This window comes from Numenius arquata, chromosome 2 (genome assembly GCF_964106895.1).
Source record: "Numenius arquata chromosome 2, bNumArq3.hap1.1, whole genome shotgun sequence".
NCBI classification, from domain to species: domain Eukaryota; kingdom Metazoa; phylum Chordata; class Aves; order Charadriiformes; family Scolopacidae; genus Numenius; species Numenius arquata.
The window spans coordinates 85,334,560-85,351,252 of NC_133577.1; the positions used below are offsets into that span (position 1 = coordinate 85,334,560).

General features: G+C 38.7%; 2 protein-coding genes across 2 annotated transcripts in view; one reads left to right on the plus strand and one right to left on the minus strand.

The window, feature by feature from the left end:
• Positions 1-6,895, minus strand: part of TMTC3 (transmembrane O-mannosyltransferase targeting cadherins 3) — a 33,148-nt gene extending 26,253 nt beyond the window's left edge. Inside the window, exon 1 of the mRNA XM_074163339.1 lies at positions 6,831-6,895. The gene's annotated coding sequence lies outside the window, so the exon portion shown is untranslated. The remainder of the gene's footprint in view (positions 1-6,830) is intronic.
• A 146-nt stretch (positions 6,896-7,041) lies between these two features.
• The window catches only part of CEP290 (centrosomal protein 290), a 53,455-nt gene continuing 43,803 nt past the window's right edge, over positions 7,042-16,693 (plus strand). The window contains exons 1-13 of the mRNA XM_074167547.1: positions 7,042-7,310; positions 9,646-9,702; positions 10,316-10,436; positions 10,577-10,654; positions 11,441-11,510; positions 11,701-11,747; positions 12,124-12,267; positions 12,523-12,576; positions 14,113-14,133; positions 14,280-14,432; positions 14,792-14,974; positions 15,336-15,425; positions 15,500-15,622. Coding sequence (XP_074023648.1) covers positions 10,335-10,436; positions 10,577-10,654; positions 11,441-11,510; positions 11,701-11,747; positions 12,124-12,267; positions 12,523-12,576; positions 14,113-14,133; positions 14,280-14,432; positions 14,792-14,974; positions 15,336-15,425; positions 15,500-15,622 — 1,065 coding nt within the window. The 5' untranslated portion in view covers positions 7,042-7,310; positions 9,646-9,702; positions 10,316-10,334. The remainder of the gene's footprint in view (positions 7,311-9,645; positions 9,703-10,315; positions 10,437-10,576; positions 10,655-11,440; positions 11,511-11,700; positions 11,748-12,123; positions 12,268-12,522; positions 12,577-14,112; positions 14,134-14,279; positions 14,433-14,791; positions 14,975-15,335; positions 15,426-15,499; positions 15,623-16,693) is intronic.

Genomic DNA, 16,693 nt, shown 5'->3' on the forward strand with positions numbered 1-16,693 from the left:
TCCCTTAATCCTAGGCAATTCTGATGCTTTCACAAGCCTTTCTTTTTGCTCTGAATTTCTAATATTTCTTCCACCCAGAACTCTACTTTTACACCTCTACTGACCATGCTGTTCCCTGACAGAGCTACATTTACCTATATCCCAACTGTAGGGAAAATACAGTTTTCATCTGAATGAAAGGGAACTCTCAAGCATGAAGAAATTAAGATTTTAGCATCAAGTGGCTAGCCCACCATTAGAGAAACCTGTTTGAGAACTCCAGAAAAAACTCACCTTTAACATCACGATTTTTTAATTTGCAATTCGCCTTCTCCTTTACATGCACATTTCAATCACACATATGGTTGCAAATACATGGCTATAGTTTGGTCTTTCAAGACAAGTATTTGAGTCATAGACACTCCAGGCAACCCTGAACAGCTTACTAAATTTACTGTAAGGAATGAACACATGCAACAAAATGCATTGTTCTGGTTCTAGCAGAAAGTCACACAACATGCTGCTTGAACTGTACCAAGCTTGGTAACCTCAAATGCATCACACCATATCCCTCTCAAATTTTTGTTGTGTGAAAAAGCACTAGGAGGTCCTGGCAACAGATGGGCAAAATGGAAATCTGGAAGAGCCCCCATTTTCCAGCAATCTGCTTCCAAGGCAAGCACAAAGAGAAAAGTAGAAAATGCAAGGCCACGTACAATCTGTAGATTACACAAAACCATAGCACAGATACATTTACTTCTGACTCGCATTCTGGTATTCTAAGGTCTTATTTTCCTGAAATATTCTGTAAAGAAACACAAAGTCAGGAAAGTTACTTTATCCACCTGGTCTGATTACAGTTTAACGTTCTTGCTGAATTAAAGCATAAATATAGAAATTCTGTTTTTACAGTCCTTTGTGTTTGCATATAACAGCAGATTTTGAGGAAGGCTCACCATCAGAACAACTACTTCCTATCTGCTACTGTCTGTCCACTACCAAGCTTTAAATCCAGAATGATCATTGATGTGTTGAGAAAGCAAGATTAAAACAGAGGAAGGCTTATAAAAGCTCATCTGTAATGGGTAAACCAAGGAAAAGTATGTCTGCCGTTAATCTCAGTGGAAAACAATAACTGCTCTTTGGCAGCCAACACTCTTTTCACATCTGATATCAGTTTGATGTTGGAAATTAAGCAGCCATATAAGGCTGCAAGACCGAGAACCTCATAGATTACAGTTGTGCAAGAGGGTGCTGATGCCTTGGTATGATTGGGCTTCTCAAGTGAGTGGATATATTCCCCTTCTCGTCCAACAGACGTTTTGAAACTTTCTATCAACTCAAGAATGGTCTTCCAAGCGCCAGTAGTTCACCACTCCCAGGGATGGATGTATTGATAAAAACATGTAAAATGCTGCCTAACAACTCATCTGTTGACACAGGCTTGCTGCAATGGAGAACCACACCACTGACTACTCCAACAAATGTAACAGATTGACTGTCCCTCACATTATGTTTTCATCTCACCTACTTGTTACTTTCACAGCTTGTAAGACTGACTGTCAGATACCTTAACCACCCCTTGCACTGTATGACTGCCAGTTTGTCATCTATGGTACAGCCACAGAGCTCCATTTGACTGGATGAAATCAGGACAGACATATTTTAATACAAGATTTCTGCTGGATGTTTTAATTTATAACAATATCTGATCATGTCATGAAGGATATGCAGCTGAAATCAGTAAGCAGCAAGATAAGCCTTGAGACACAGAAACCGTAAAAGATGATCGTGGAAAAACAGAATGCCCAAGCTATGCAAAACACCTGTCTGTTAGTCTAATTTTCTTAAGCTGTTTGGCATAGAAATCTGCATTTTGCACTGTACTGTTTTCATGTGTGTACAGAGACATTAAGTGGAAAGGACAGACAAGAACCAGAGCTCTCAAGCGAGCTTGGCTTGTAAGGCATGTAGTTTTCCTCTTCCACCTCCTTGAGAACCCTGTACCAGTTCATCCAGTCTTCTCCTTCAAGAATTACAGAAAAGAGTACAACATAACAAACAAACGAGACCCCCAGAAAACAATCAAAAAACTGTTAGAAAAGTAGGAAAACAAAATATTTCTCTACAATCACTATCAAACCCATGACACTACAAACGGTTTAGCACCACATACTGCAAAATACAGTAGTCTGCACACACAAAATTCAACACAAATAAAAAATGCATAATGATGTTCTAAGAGTATCCTCAGTTGGGAGGTTTAGGAGTGTGGAAGCCATTTTCTGCCCATATGAATTTAGGAAAAATTAGGAAGTATGCATTTAGGCAGCAGGAATACAGCTGCAATCTCTAAATATGCAACAGCTATTTAGCACTTCATTATCAGCTATCACCAGTAAACATGCTATCTGCCACCTTACATCAACAACAGACCCTTGCAGCAGCAAATATATTTGTGTTGATTAGACACATCTTACTACCTAACTTTAGAAACTTAAACATACATTTAAAATTTTTCTTCTACTGGGTAATGGCACTTTTACACCCTGAAGGGCATTAATGACAACTTCTGTTCTGATCAATCCTACTTCAAAGAAAATGTTCTACGCAAGTCACTTATTTCTTCTTTAGAAGACAAGACATAAGTAATGGCAGTAATAGAGAATTTGAGAACCATAGCACTTCTGTATGGGAAAAAGCTTGTAGAATCCACCTAAACCTGCTTAAAATTTCCACAGAAACCGACAGGAACAAATGTGATGATTAAAATTCACCTCAAACAGATGTCACAATGGCAGTTTCAACCTGTTCCAGCTTTTTTATGAAAGCTCTTACTACTCCTGAAAATACCCAGTATAATTGACATACTATTGATATTTGCAGCTTTTGATGCAGTCAGTATTTTGAAAATCCATTCAAGCTGTCAGAAAACTTTATTAAATTTTCACCTTATTCACTGTCCGTAACAGAACATTAGTTACTACAACCTAATGATTGATACTTTTTTAAACTCTCATATTTGGAGAATATTTTCATTCACACTTTATTAAATATTCACAGATATTAAAAATACACCTACCACTTTTCAGTCATCCCAAGATGTCACCATTTTCAACCATAATCAAACTGCAACTGTTCTCTGGAGATGACAATGTAAGCATCAGTGAGGCAACTGCCTGTAACTCCACTGAGTCACTTTGATAAACAGCGCTTGGCGTGTGTGACGTGAAGCATAGGTATTATGTAAATCTCAAGGAACTTAATTTTGTGTCATATTAATTAGGCTGCTGGAAACAAAAAACAGGCAATTTGCATATGGATCAGGCAGTTTCTTGAGAAGTTCTGAAAACAAACTAATTATTAGGTATGTGTATAAATGCTCATAAAATGTAGGCTTCCCACTTTCCTGTTTGGAGTTCTAAGGCCAGTGAAGAGATAGACATACGCAAAGCAGCTGCCAAAAAATAGCTGTGCATCTCATATACTCTAGAGACACGTACTTTGATGACCATTGAAGTCTTGAACTGCTTAAAACATATTTACAGTTCACACAGAAAAACACCAAATTATCAAAGTTGAATGAAAACAAAGAACTGTTAAAACCACTCCTAAATTTATTTTTATTTTTAAACCGGTGAGCAACAAGTTCATCTAAGAGCTGGTGGCTGAGCTAATTAATATCAGCAGAGATATATACAATGGGTTACCAAATCCAGTAAATTAAATTAAATTAAAAATAGCATTTTAATTCAGCTTCTGAGGCTCTGCTAATATCGTAATTTAATTTGTCTTGCCTAATTGCTACCCTTTCTGTATTTTTATTTTTGGATAAATTGAATATAAATGTCACTCCAAGGTACAACTCCAGTATAAAACAACTTAGAAGCACACCTGAGATTTAAATGATTGAGCTTACGTCTCATATAGGAAAAGGCAAGCACTATTTGGGAAGACAGGAGGAGGAAGAATACCAAATATGCCTGGATTCCCCTTTCACCTTGCTGAGATCCTAGAGCAGAATCAATCTAACAAGTTTTATTGTGGCAGCCTTCCCTTGCAAATACTACAGGATCAAGAGGAATGGAACTAATCTGAAGTACTCTTCACTCCTCAGCAAGGCAGTGGCCCCCAGCCTGGTCTTCATACAGTTCTGAATGATCAACTAGATGTGGAATGGCAGCTCTGACATGGAGTCAGAACACATGTTGCAAACCAGAGGAAAGATTTCCCAGGGCTGTGAAGAGCTTGCCAGCAACCAAGCAGCTGAACTAACATTTCAGGGTACTCTGGTACAACCAAGGATCAAAACATAAAACAATTTTAAAAAGGGTGAGATGAAGATACTGGTTTAGCTTCAATTTGTTCAATGCAACTGGTGCAACAGTCATAGCAAACAGTCATACAAAAATATATAAAAAAAAATTTATACAAAAATAGTCATACAAAGCACATAGATATAGTTTGTATTCTATAACTTAAAATGATTAACAGGATCTCACACTTCAAAGTCAAACCTTTGCGGGGGGGGGTGGGAGGGGATGTTGTTGGGTTTTGGGGGTTTTTTTTGCTACTTTCAAACAGTAAGAAAATAACACCTATATAACTACATAAAATGTGATTTGTTTCCTCATAGGATGCTGATGCAAAAAACAGTGTCTCAAAAATAACGCTGATCAACATTCTCCGTATTCTAGAAATACAACAGCAGAAACTGCATGTTTACTAACTGCAAAGAATAAACGAACAGAAGTCACATGGGTGGCATTAGCTGAAAAGACAGCCTTTAGACTCTGCTATGCATTGTCCTTATTTAGCATGCTTGGTCTGTATACAACTTCTTGTGGTATTTTTAATAACATTCCATTAGGTCTTTCATATTGTAGTTTGTGTATTAGGTCTTTGAAATAGCATATTGTTATCAAAACTGTGGTTTAACATGGATGTCTTACTCTTCTATGAGGGTAGGTCAAGCTGTGTACTATGGAGCTAATGTATTCTTTGGCTGCAGAACTACAAGCATGTATTCCCACTAAAAGAAGATCCACTTACACAAAGTTTGCCACGCGATTAGATATGACGCAGAACGAAAGAAAAACTAATTCACTTGCTTTAAGACACTCCGTATTTTGAACTTTTTCTAATTTTGTGTGAGGTTAATATTTCCATTCTTTTCACTCTTTTTTCACTTTTGGAAGTTTTCATGCCTACCTCAAAATCCCTTTTAGTTCTGCATCAATTTTCTTTACTAGCTGCACTACACAATTATAACCTAGATGTGGTTTCACTACCAGTATACGTAATGGTATATTTTCTGTTGATTCTATAACAGAGCAACACTCAGAAAATACTGAAGAACGTTAAATAAAACACATCAAATAGCTATACTGGCCTTAAGAGCTTGTTAACCTGATGAAGCGGATTAAAAAAAATAGGAATTCCTATTCAGAAGCTTCCTAACATCAATGGATTATCTATTTTTTGTATCACAGGGGGATCAATTTCCTGAAAACTTATCTTGTAGCAAGGCAGCATTACTCTATGTGTATCACCTACTCCACCTATAAAAGTTCCTCCTGCTAAGAAATCATTGTTTTACACTCAAACGTAATGGAATTTATTTTCAGTAACATTTCCCATTCATGGAATATAATCTGGTCTGTTTCCCTTCCCTAACTACACAGTTTGCTTTTCTTACCCAATATAGAGATGTAATTAACCAATCTCTGGCTGACATATGAAAGTCTTTCAATCAAGAATTAAGAGTTGTGCCACGACTGGAACAAGTTACGTAACTATAAGGAGTGCCAAGCATCTTGCGTCTTGTCAGCCTTCATTAAATATCAACACTAATCAAGAGACAGCAAAGAAAAAGAAAACAAAAAGTCCGAAGATGACATTGTGAACACCTTTCTCTTTCCATTAAGAAAAAACAAATCCTCTTCAGCTTTCCACAGCTGTTGAGTGAATACAAAAACATAGAATCATAGAATTGTGTAGGTTGGAAGGGATCTTTCACATCATCGACTCCAACCATCAACCTAACACTGACAAAACCATCACTGAACCATGTCACTAAGCACCAGGTCCACCCATCCTTTTAACTACCTATGATGATGGTGACTCCACCACTTCCCTGGGCAGCCTGTTCCAATGTTTTATAATTCTTTTAGTGCAGATTTTTTTCCTAACATTTTTTCCTAAACCTCCCCTGGCACAACTTGAGGCCATTTCCTCTTGTCATACATCTTGATACTTGGGAGAAGAGACCAACCCCCCCTTCTTTTGTCCCATTGTTCGCACCCATGTAGCTAAAACACAGGATCCCAAACTTTCTGGGCATCAGACTACTACCAATGCTCAGGCTTCCTCGCTGGCCACGCGGACTCCATGAATCCAAGTAGTTTACAGACGTGAACTCTCCCTGTACTGCTCTGCAAGCCACCTTCTGGGCCCCGACCATTACATACCCACACATAAAGCACACACCATGCCCGGACAACGCTGCAGCCCTCTGGTCAGCCAACCATGCAGCAACCAGCGCGTTGCCCGCGGCCCTAGGGCGAGACAGGAAAGGTAAGGCCCGGGCGGGGGACAAACGGGGCCGGGCAAGCGGCCGCTGCCAGCAAGCCTGACAGAAGGGAGCGGGCCGGTGCCCCGCTCAAGCGACGCTGAAGAGCGGCCAGAGGCCGAGACGGTTCCGCAGGCGCGGAGGGCCCACGGCGAAGGCCCGGCCAGGGAAGCGAGGCCCACCCGCCACTACGGAGAACTTACGGCGGAGCAGCAGCCACCCCACACCCAGACCTCCCGCACCCATCTGTGGGTGCACAGCCCGCCGCTGCCCGCCCTACCTGAGGCCGTAGGGCAAACGGCCTCACCGATACCGGCACCGCCGCCCACAGCTCGCTGCTCCGCCGCCGGACACGGCGCAGGCGCCCAGCACTGCCACCCCCTCTCCGGCCGGCAAAGGCTGTCGGGAAACCCGCCCCTCCGGGACGGCGGGGCGCGAGGCGTGCCGGGAGCTGTGGTCCCGGAGGGGCCGCGGTGCAGGCTGGGACGGGCAGTCCACCGCCGGCCCGTTGCCCTAGTGAAGCGGTTCACCCGAGCGGGGTCGCGCCCTTCCCCGTCCGTCTTCCCCTTGTCGCCTCTCCTGTGTGGCCGTGCTGTACCTCGGGATTGGGAGTAGCCGGCGGGCACCGTGGGGCTTGTTGTGTAGCCGGAGCGTTGACTTTCCCAGCGCCTCAGGAGTATCCCGGGTCCGCCGGGAGCGGAACTGGCGGGAGAGTTTGATGGCGTCGCCTAGCAGCGGCCTTCGTCGTCCTCGGGGAGCGGTGAGGCCAAGAGGCGGGAGGCTGCTGTGGGGAAGGGGGCCTAGATCGCCGCGCTCTGCGTTCCCCCGACAGCGGGTAGACGGGCCGGGGGCGGCGGTGGCCGATCGGGGCCTCGGGTCCCGGACCGGAGCATCCAGTCGCAGGCATGGTGGCGGTGCAGTGCCTGGAGAAGGCTATGGGCCGCTGTGCCCACTCTGGACTGATGCCTCAGTCGATAAAGGTGGACACACAATAAGGCAATTTGTTAATTCAGCAGAGTGGGATGAAGTGGAGGCAAAATTGTCTCTCAGCAGCATCCTGGGGGGATCGTGGTCTGTCACTGTAGCATTTCTGGGGCTGTGATATACAAATTGGAAGACAGTGGGAACCCTGCACAAGTTCCCATGTGGTTAAGATCTAGCGCTTTGTAGAGCTGGGAGATGAGGGCTAGTCTGGGTAACGTAATTTGAAAATCAGAAGTAGCTTAAACTGGGTTAGTCCTGGTAAACTACTATGGAGTTAGCTGAGAACATTTCCCACGTGACTCTGCTGCTTCTTGGTATTCAGTCTTGCTGAAGGGTACATGACTTTGTGCTACACATTGTACCCACCTTTATGGAAAAAGAACAGCTGTTCCTACTGGTGCTTAATTTCACTGTGATGATGAAGTATCTGCATGGTAGTTTAGCTGCCTTCTTACATGGTTTCCTGTAGGCAGCACAGGACAGTATTGTTGCGTTGGAGCGAGCCCAGAGGAGGGCCACAAAGATGATCAGAGGGCTGGAGCACGTCTCCTATGAAAGAGTTGGGGTTGTTCAGCCTGGAGAAGAGAAGGCTCCAGGGAGACCTTATAATGGCCTTCCAGTACCTAAAGGGGGCCTACGGGAAAGATGAGGAGGGACTCTTTATCAAGGACTGTAGCGAAAGGATGAGGGGCAGTGGTTTTAAATTGGAAGAGGGGAGATTTAGATTAGATATTCGGAAGAAATTCTTTACTGTGAGGATGGTGAAACACTGGAACAAGCTGCCCAGAGAAGCTGTGGATGCCCTATCCCTGGAACTGTTCAAGGCCAGGTTGGATGGGGCTTTGAGCAACCTGGTCTAGTGGGAAGTGTCCCTGCCCATGGCAGGGGGGCTGGAACTAGATGATCGCTTCCAACTCTAACCATTCTATGATTCCATGATTCTGATAGTACTCAAACATGCCTACCAGACCTCCTTTTCTATCTGTCCTTGCTGAATGTTGTAACTTCTGGCCATTTTATGTATATTTGATTCACTGAGTAAGTGAAAAAGATCTCTTCATGACTAATGTCAAATGCACATCTGTTTCACAGTTTTTGTAGATCCATGATCTACACACAGATCATCTGTCAACTAAAAGTACAGGTTCTAGTTGAGGGGAACGGATGAGGTAAATTTTATGATGAAAACCTCTTCAGTTAAATAAGTTCTCTCTTATTGTCCTTAAATATGTACATGGAAGGTCGGAAAAGATTGACAGTAGAAAGGTTGTGTACCTGCTTTTAGAATAGTTTTGATTGTTGGGCATTTCATACCCATAATTCTTACATCTCATTGTTTAAGGAAAAAATTACTATGTTTTTAAAAACCAACCCTTAAACATGTTAATGAAATCAGGTAGTATTCAATTAACCGAAGAAGTAAGAGTGCCAAGATCAGTAAGCTCCTTCATGTGATTTTCTCATATTTTCCTTTGCCATCTACAACAAAGCAGAAAAGCAAAAATGTATATATAATGTTATCCTTACGAAGTCATGGATCATATGGAATGCATGTTTTCTAAAACATTTAGCAAACACTGAAGAAATGGTAAATATAGGGGAGCTCTCAAGTAGTTTAAGTATTCAAAAAAGATGAGGAAATGTTTCAAGTCTTAGAGCTCTTCTTTCAGACTGCTTAGGCATATTTTTGGGAATGTAATACCAGTTCAGCCTTTCATTAAGGAGGGAAGTTTCATTTGTTGAGTCTTTAAATGGCTGAATGATGAATAGGACATATGATGCAACAGATCTCAAAATATCATGCTCAGCATAGAGCATTGTTGCAGATATTGATTGAGCTTGATTATGTTTTTCCTATAAAATATATATCCCTGCTGTGTTATTAGTTTTTTTTGAATAATAATGAATTTAATAGTCTAGTTAGTGTTATTTCTTTCTAAATTTTCTTAACCATTTTTGCCATATCCATAATTTAGGGAAATAAGTAGGTTTAAAAATGTTCTATTTTAAATTTGGCAGAATCTAATTTTTGAAATATTGATAACAAAGGCTAGAGACAGCTTCAGATAATAGACTAATCCAAGACTTCCAATCTCTTCGGCCTTTTTCAGATACTGCGTTGACTTTCAGCTATATGAGAAATCACTGTGGCCCACAACAACCAGTAGGTAAGCAGTAGAACAAAACTATGGATCACTTTCAGATTAGATTTTTGTAAGTTTCAAGGTTGTTTACTGTCCTTTTTCAATTCAAGTATTCTAATCAAAAGGAAATGATATTTAATACAAGAGTTTAATATCTTAGAAATGGATTATCATAGTATCAAACTAAAGCAGGTGTTGGTTGTGTTTTAAATATTAGAAATAATGATTTTGTGACTATAATGAGATATTTATCCTACAAGGGCTGGTTCAAAGGGCATGCCCTTTGTGTGTGTTTGTTAACTTAAAAATACCACATTGAGAGGTGGGGAGGAAAAGAAGGGTGTTAAAATCAAGATAGAGGTATCACTTGTGTTCTAATCTTCACTGTTAATGTCACAACTTTCTCAAGTACGCATGGTCTAATTTTTAACTTAAAAAAAAAGATGAGTTTACTACAGTCTCCTTGCTTGCAGTAGACCAAAAATGTGAACACCATGTTAAATCAGTGTTCCAAAAGCGATACAATTATTAGAATCATCTTATGAGGTTCAGTGGTCAGCCTCCTTTAAATCATTTGACATTAGAAGTCATAGGCATTGGTAATATCTGATAATTGTTATCTTAATTTTTGTTCCAGGAAAAATTATAAATCCAATATGGCACCCATTTTAGATTGGAAGAAGCTTATGAAAGTTGATCCAGATGCTCTGCCTCGTCAAGAGGAACTAGCGGACAGATTGCTGGAGACCATGTCCAAGGTGCTCAAGTGAAAAACAGAACATAAGGGATTTGTTATGTATCCTTCTCTGAACTGTCTCTGGTCCTTCACGTAGATAAATGATTTATTTTGTGGATTTCATTGATATTTGTATAAAAACACAGTTGTCTCTTTCCTTAGGTTGATGGGAAAGATTTAAAAACTGAAAATCCGGAACAACTGATACAGCTTTTTAAAATTACTCAGTCACTAATGAAGGTTTGTATTAATCCTTACTTTCTACAATTCTGCAGATGCATTTGTTTATTTTTAGTTTAAATGAAAGCATCATTGCTCTCTTTTTTTTCTTCTTTTTTTTTTTTCCTTTTCCTGAATTGATAACAGTGGTTACTCGTAAGAACATTTATATGCTACATGTGTGCTTACATTAGAGTAGTTGTTTGCAGCTGTTGGGATTATGGTATGTAGCAGTGGGAAGTAAAGTGAATAGGACAGACATAGTCATATAGTTAAGGAACCTTAGTTTTACAGATGGAAAATGTAAACAAATATCTCAAAAATGGATAGATGTTGTAAGTTATTGGTAATGATTTTAACTTTAATAGAAGTTTTTGTGGTAGATTAATGGGTTAGAGTAAATAACAACATCACCATGAGTGAAGAAACACTGCCATCCTAAAACCGATCCTATAAATCTATCGTACTTGTATTTACTCAAAAGTGTATTGAAAGCAAGAAATAACAGCAGCATAGTTAGCACGTTGGCTTTAGAGAGACTTTTTCACTGTTGTCAATTCTTAGCAATATGCATTTGAATGGTTAGATAGCCCTGTAGAATAAGTTACTGAAGAAGATATTTCAACAACCTTAACTTCTTAATTGTTAGCATGGGGAAAAATGGGACTGGTTTCATTTTTTAAAGAGAGAAAATCAGTGTTCTCTTGTAAATGTTTTCATTATTTTAAACATGAGGTCTATGGAACAGTCTTTTAATTTACATTAGTAGTAAATATTTCTTCGTTGTTTACTATGACGTTTTCCCAGATGAAAGCTCAAGAAGTAGAACTGGCACTAGAAGAAGTTGAAAAAGCTGGGGAAGAGCAAGCCAAATGTGGTAAGCAAGCCTTTTTATGCTATTTTTGGGCTCTTTTTTTTTTAAGTTTAGGAAAGTGAATAAAATACCAACTGCTCTGAAGTCAGTTGCTTCAGTGAAGCCAAATATTTAAAGACTAAGGTTAACCATTGTTGGTTTATGTACTTTTCACCTTCTTGGGTAATTCACTCTATCTGGTCTATTTTAACAGAAAATCAGTTTAAAACAAAGGTGATGAAACTTCAAAATGAATTAGAGGTATGTTTTAAAATTTTGTTATTTTAGAGTGCTGTTTGGAGGGGTTTTTTAAATGAGAATTTTTAGACTAGTATTTTGCTCCAGTAAAGAGGTCTAATGGCCCTACATTTTAGATAATACTTTTTATTGGCTTTTGAATATTCACCAGGCTCAGGTTTGCAAACACCTGTACGTACAATGAATTTTTTTTATTCTTGAATAAATCCCATTTATTTTTAGAAATTTCTGGGTTTTGTTGAAAGAAGCTAGTGAGCCCTTCCTGTTGCTTTTCCTGAGCATTAGGAATGTTAGTTTTAGCATCTGCATTATTTTTTTTTAGTTCCATCTATTCTGAAGAACTGTACTATACCTATAATGTTATTTTAATGCTCTTAAGATTGCACAAAGATCTGCTGGTGGTCGTGACACTCGTTTTTTGCATGATGAGATCCGCCAACTGGAAAAACAATTAGAACAAAAAGAGAGACAGTTAACAGATACAGAAAAAGAATTGGAAAAAGAGAAGAAAGTGAATGAACAGGTAAGAATCATAGAATCATTGAATGTTTTGGGTTGGAAGGAACCTTAAAGAAGGACTTCAGCATGACATCTCTAAAAGCTGTTCTGGCACATTTTTTGAAATGTTGATGTTCTGAAAAGAGCCTCTGAAATTAAAAAAAAGAAACTGATAAAGTAGGACCACTGGGCATTCATTTTCTGTTTTTTTTCTAGAGATCTTTGTTTTCATAGTTTGTGGTGTTAGTGATACATATAAAAGTTTTCTGTCTTGTTCTAGCTTGCTCTTCGAAATGAAGATGCAGAAAATGAAAACATCAAATTAAGGAGAGAGGTTAGTAAACAATTATTGCTGAGTTACTATATTTTTAATTTATTTATTTTTATTTATTTATAAATATACTATTAGCTTTCTGTACTTATCATCTTTGGTGTGACATGATGTTTAATTCTGTTGTGATTTGACACGTGATTTCTAGCTGGAAGCTAGAACCACGCAGCTGCTCTCACTCTCCCCAGTTGTGAGGGGGGAGAAAATCAGAAGAGTAAAAGTGAGGTAACACCTGTGGGTTGACATAAAGACAGTTTAATAGGTAAAGGAAAAGCCGCACATGCAAGCAAAGCAAAATGAGCAATTAATTTACTGCTTCCCATCAGCAGGCAGGTGTTCAGCCTTCTCCGGGAAAGCAGGGCCCCATCATGTGTATTGGGAAAACAAACTCTATAACTTCGGATGTCCTGCCTTCCTTCTTTTTCCCCCAGCTTTATATGCAGAGCATGATGTTGTATGGCATGGAATGTCCCTTTGGTCATTTGGGATCAGCTGTCCTGGCTGTGTCTCCTCCCAACTTCTTGTGCACTCACAGCCCTCGCTGGTGGGGTGTCATGAGGAGCAGAAAAGGCTTAGCACAACTGAAAACATCAGTGTTTTACCAACACTGTACCAGCTGCTAGCAAGAAAGTTAACTCTATCCCAACTGAAACCATGACATTCTCCATGCTTTTGAATACGTCCTCATTAACCACCATCCCTCTTCCCATCCTTTGATATTATACACAGATACCATTCCTTTAGTCAATTGACCACCCCTGTGAAATGTCTGTAAATGTCCATAAAATGTCCATTAAGTTTATCCCATCCATGATCCCGGGCTCTAGCTGCCACAGTGGTCAGCCAGGACAGGAGAAGTGGTGGGTTCTGTGGAGTTACTGGGCACCAAAGCCAGCTCAGGTCAGGTCACTGCTGCACTTGCACTGCTTCTTGTAAGGCTTGTTCTCCGTTGGTTCAGGTGGTTCCAATGAAACTTAGTTAAATGAAGTCAGGAGGTGTCTATGTTTGAATTTACATAGTTCTACTGTGCATTAATTTTGTCTGGACTTTGTGTTTTGAATTCTTAAATATTATTGAAATATAGATTTGGTGGATATTAGACAGGACTCAGTTTATGCTTGTGCTTTTGCTAAGATTGTCTCATTGGTCAAAATAAAGTTATAAAAAGTCAAAAGTTAACGTAACAATAAATGTAAAGACAGAGTTAATGTTCTTTTATTACTAGAATTTTTTTAATCATTCTCTTAAAATATTTTTTCTAGCTGTTTTTAGAAAAAAATGCATGTTTTGTGGCATTTAATAAGTGTAATCTTGTTGTCTAAGAAAATAAAATAGGGAGGAAAACTTGAGAATTATTTCTCAAAATGCCCTTTTATGTGTGTGTGTGTATGTATGTATATGCATGCATAGGTATATAGAAAACTCTACTTTATTTTGTCTTTATGTTGATTCCTATTTAGCCTTCTTAAAGCAAAGATAAATTCTAATATTTTTCATGCTTTGTTCTCTTGGTCTTGTTCTCTTCTTTTTAATCCGAAGAAAAAACGCATAAAGAAAAAGGTGAGGCTTCTAAGTTTTTTAAAAGCAGACTGTAGGAATTTGGATGGGTTTTGATTGTCTTAGCTCTTTGTGTTAGCTTGCTAGAAAAGCAACAGCTTTGTCTTCAACTCTTCAAAATAGATTTGTTTGGATTGCTTTCTGTGCAGAACGAACAATTGCGTCAGGATGTAGTTGACTATCAGAGGCAAATAGATTCTCAAAAAGAATCAGTTTTATTACGAAGAGGAGAGGATTCTGATTACAGATTACAGTTGTCCAGAAAGAACTTTGAGCTTGTCCAGTATCTGGATGAAATTCAGGTAAAATCTTTGCATGCTATTGAGTCTTTATTAGGCTGGTACTGATGTTTTTTTTCACAAAGCTGTGTCCATTTACAGGTCAAGTTATGTGGAGTAAAGGAATTTGTAATGCAGTTGGGTTCTGTGATGCGTATAGTCTGCATCTGTGAATCTGGCAGAGGTAATGAAGTTATGGCAACAGGGAACATGTCTTTTACTTGCTGTTAGGATTTGTTGAAATTAATGATCTAGAGGTGAAATACTCTCTTCTGTGCTAATATATACTTTCAAATCTTACATTCAAGGTAGCTATCAATTACTGGTTATTTAGGTATTAAGATGTGCACTTTTTAAAAGCAGCTTTTTCTTTAATTTTGCAGAATTTGACTGAAACTAATGAGAAGTTAGACATTCAAAACCAAGAAATGAGGAAGAACCTTGAGGAATCAGTGCAAGAAATGGAGAAGATGACTGATGAATATAACAAAATGAAACGAATTGTGCAACAATCTGATACTATTATGGATCAGTTAAGAAAAGAGAGAGAACAGTACAAATTTCAAGTAAGTACTGATTTATATTATTAAATGTAATTTTTTTTAGGTTTACGCTGTATTGTGGTATTTTAGTGTAAATTAAATAACATTCAACATATCCAGTTAAAAATACACGCTCTACTGAAATAACACTCTGTAAAAGTGGTGTGAGCTTTAAATTTGATGAAAATTTTAAAACTTGAATGCAGATCACAACCTTTTTTTATACGAAATGTTAGTGATACTCTCTTCTTAAGTGTCATGATCTTCACTTGCTGCTGTAACGCTAATCTGTTAAATTGTATGTGCTTGATGTAGTGTTTATACATACACATTGGTTAAGCAAAACATTTTTGTGATATGATGTTAATCCAAATGGCATTTCTAGGTTCAGGAGCTTTCAGACCAGCTGAAAGCAAAGAATGAGGAAGACGATCCACTCATGGCAGCTGTAAATGCAAAAGTTGAAGAATGGAAGGTACTTTTTAATACTTCAAAAATTATTTTTGGAATTATTTCAAGTGTTCTGATGGTATTTTATCTTCTTTTCAGAAAATCTTAGCTTCGAAAGATGATGAACTCCTGGAGTATCAGCAAATGTTGTTTAACTTGAAAGAGAAAATGAAAATGGCCCAACTTGATGTAGACAGAAACAGTATACTGGCCCTTCAGCAGGTACAGTCTATGTGAGAAATTACACACATAGAAAATACCATTCACTAAATATGCTAGTGACCCAATAATTATTTAGTCTTTCATAATTTGTAAATACCAAAATATGTGTTACTTATGTTTCAGAATTATGAGACAGGTTGATTCATTCTGCTACAAAGTTAGCTTAGTAGACGATGGGTAAAGGAAACTTCTCTTGTTGTATGTATGAACTGAACTCTCGATAGTTGGTTCTGTTACTTTCATATTTCTCTTTTCTAATGATTAGTAGAGTGATTGCTTTAACATCTAAGCATCCATAATTCATTGTTTTTAAATTTTAGCTTAGTTTCTGTCCTCTAAATTTGTTAGTTACAGAAGAGTCTTACCTAGTGGTCGATTTTCTGTGTTCCTTTGTTTCACCTGATGCCACACTAACACCATGAAGTCTGTGATTCAGCCCATGATAGAGCTAGCTGAATTTAAGTATCTCTCATATTCATACAAAATTACATAGTTCTTTATAATTTTGAATTTTCCCGCTTTCTTAAAAAACATGAATGAATAAATAAAGCGGTCCATTAGGAGCCCTGAAATATACATTATGGAAAGCATACTGTACAATACCAGGATGATTTCCTGCCTTGCTTCGAGTTTTTTGAGTGAATGTGTCATGATGTTTGTGTTACGTGTTGGGCCCTTGTAGACTGAGCGGTATGGTGAGATGTATTTATGCAGTCTTCCAAAACTAGGAACAGATTCTCTCAGGAGGGAAAAAAAACCTCATGTACAAATCAGCCTTTAATGATTAGAAGAGAAAGGCAACTGAAAGTAACTTTGATAAGCAGTTGTAGAGTCTGTTTTTAGCTGACTAGATGGCTGTAGGGATTTCTTTTTTTGAATGACTATCATTAGTATGACATTTTTAATGGTTTTGTGGAAAAAATCATATTTTTTTAAGCAGACAAAAATTGAAACAAATTTCTGCACTGTGTTTTAACTCAAAATGGACAGAGCTTTTTATGGTTCAGTATATGTTTACGTTCTGAAGGGTTATGTTTAGCTGCTTACAACTTTGCTAAGCTCTCCACCTTT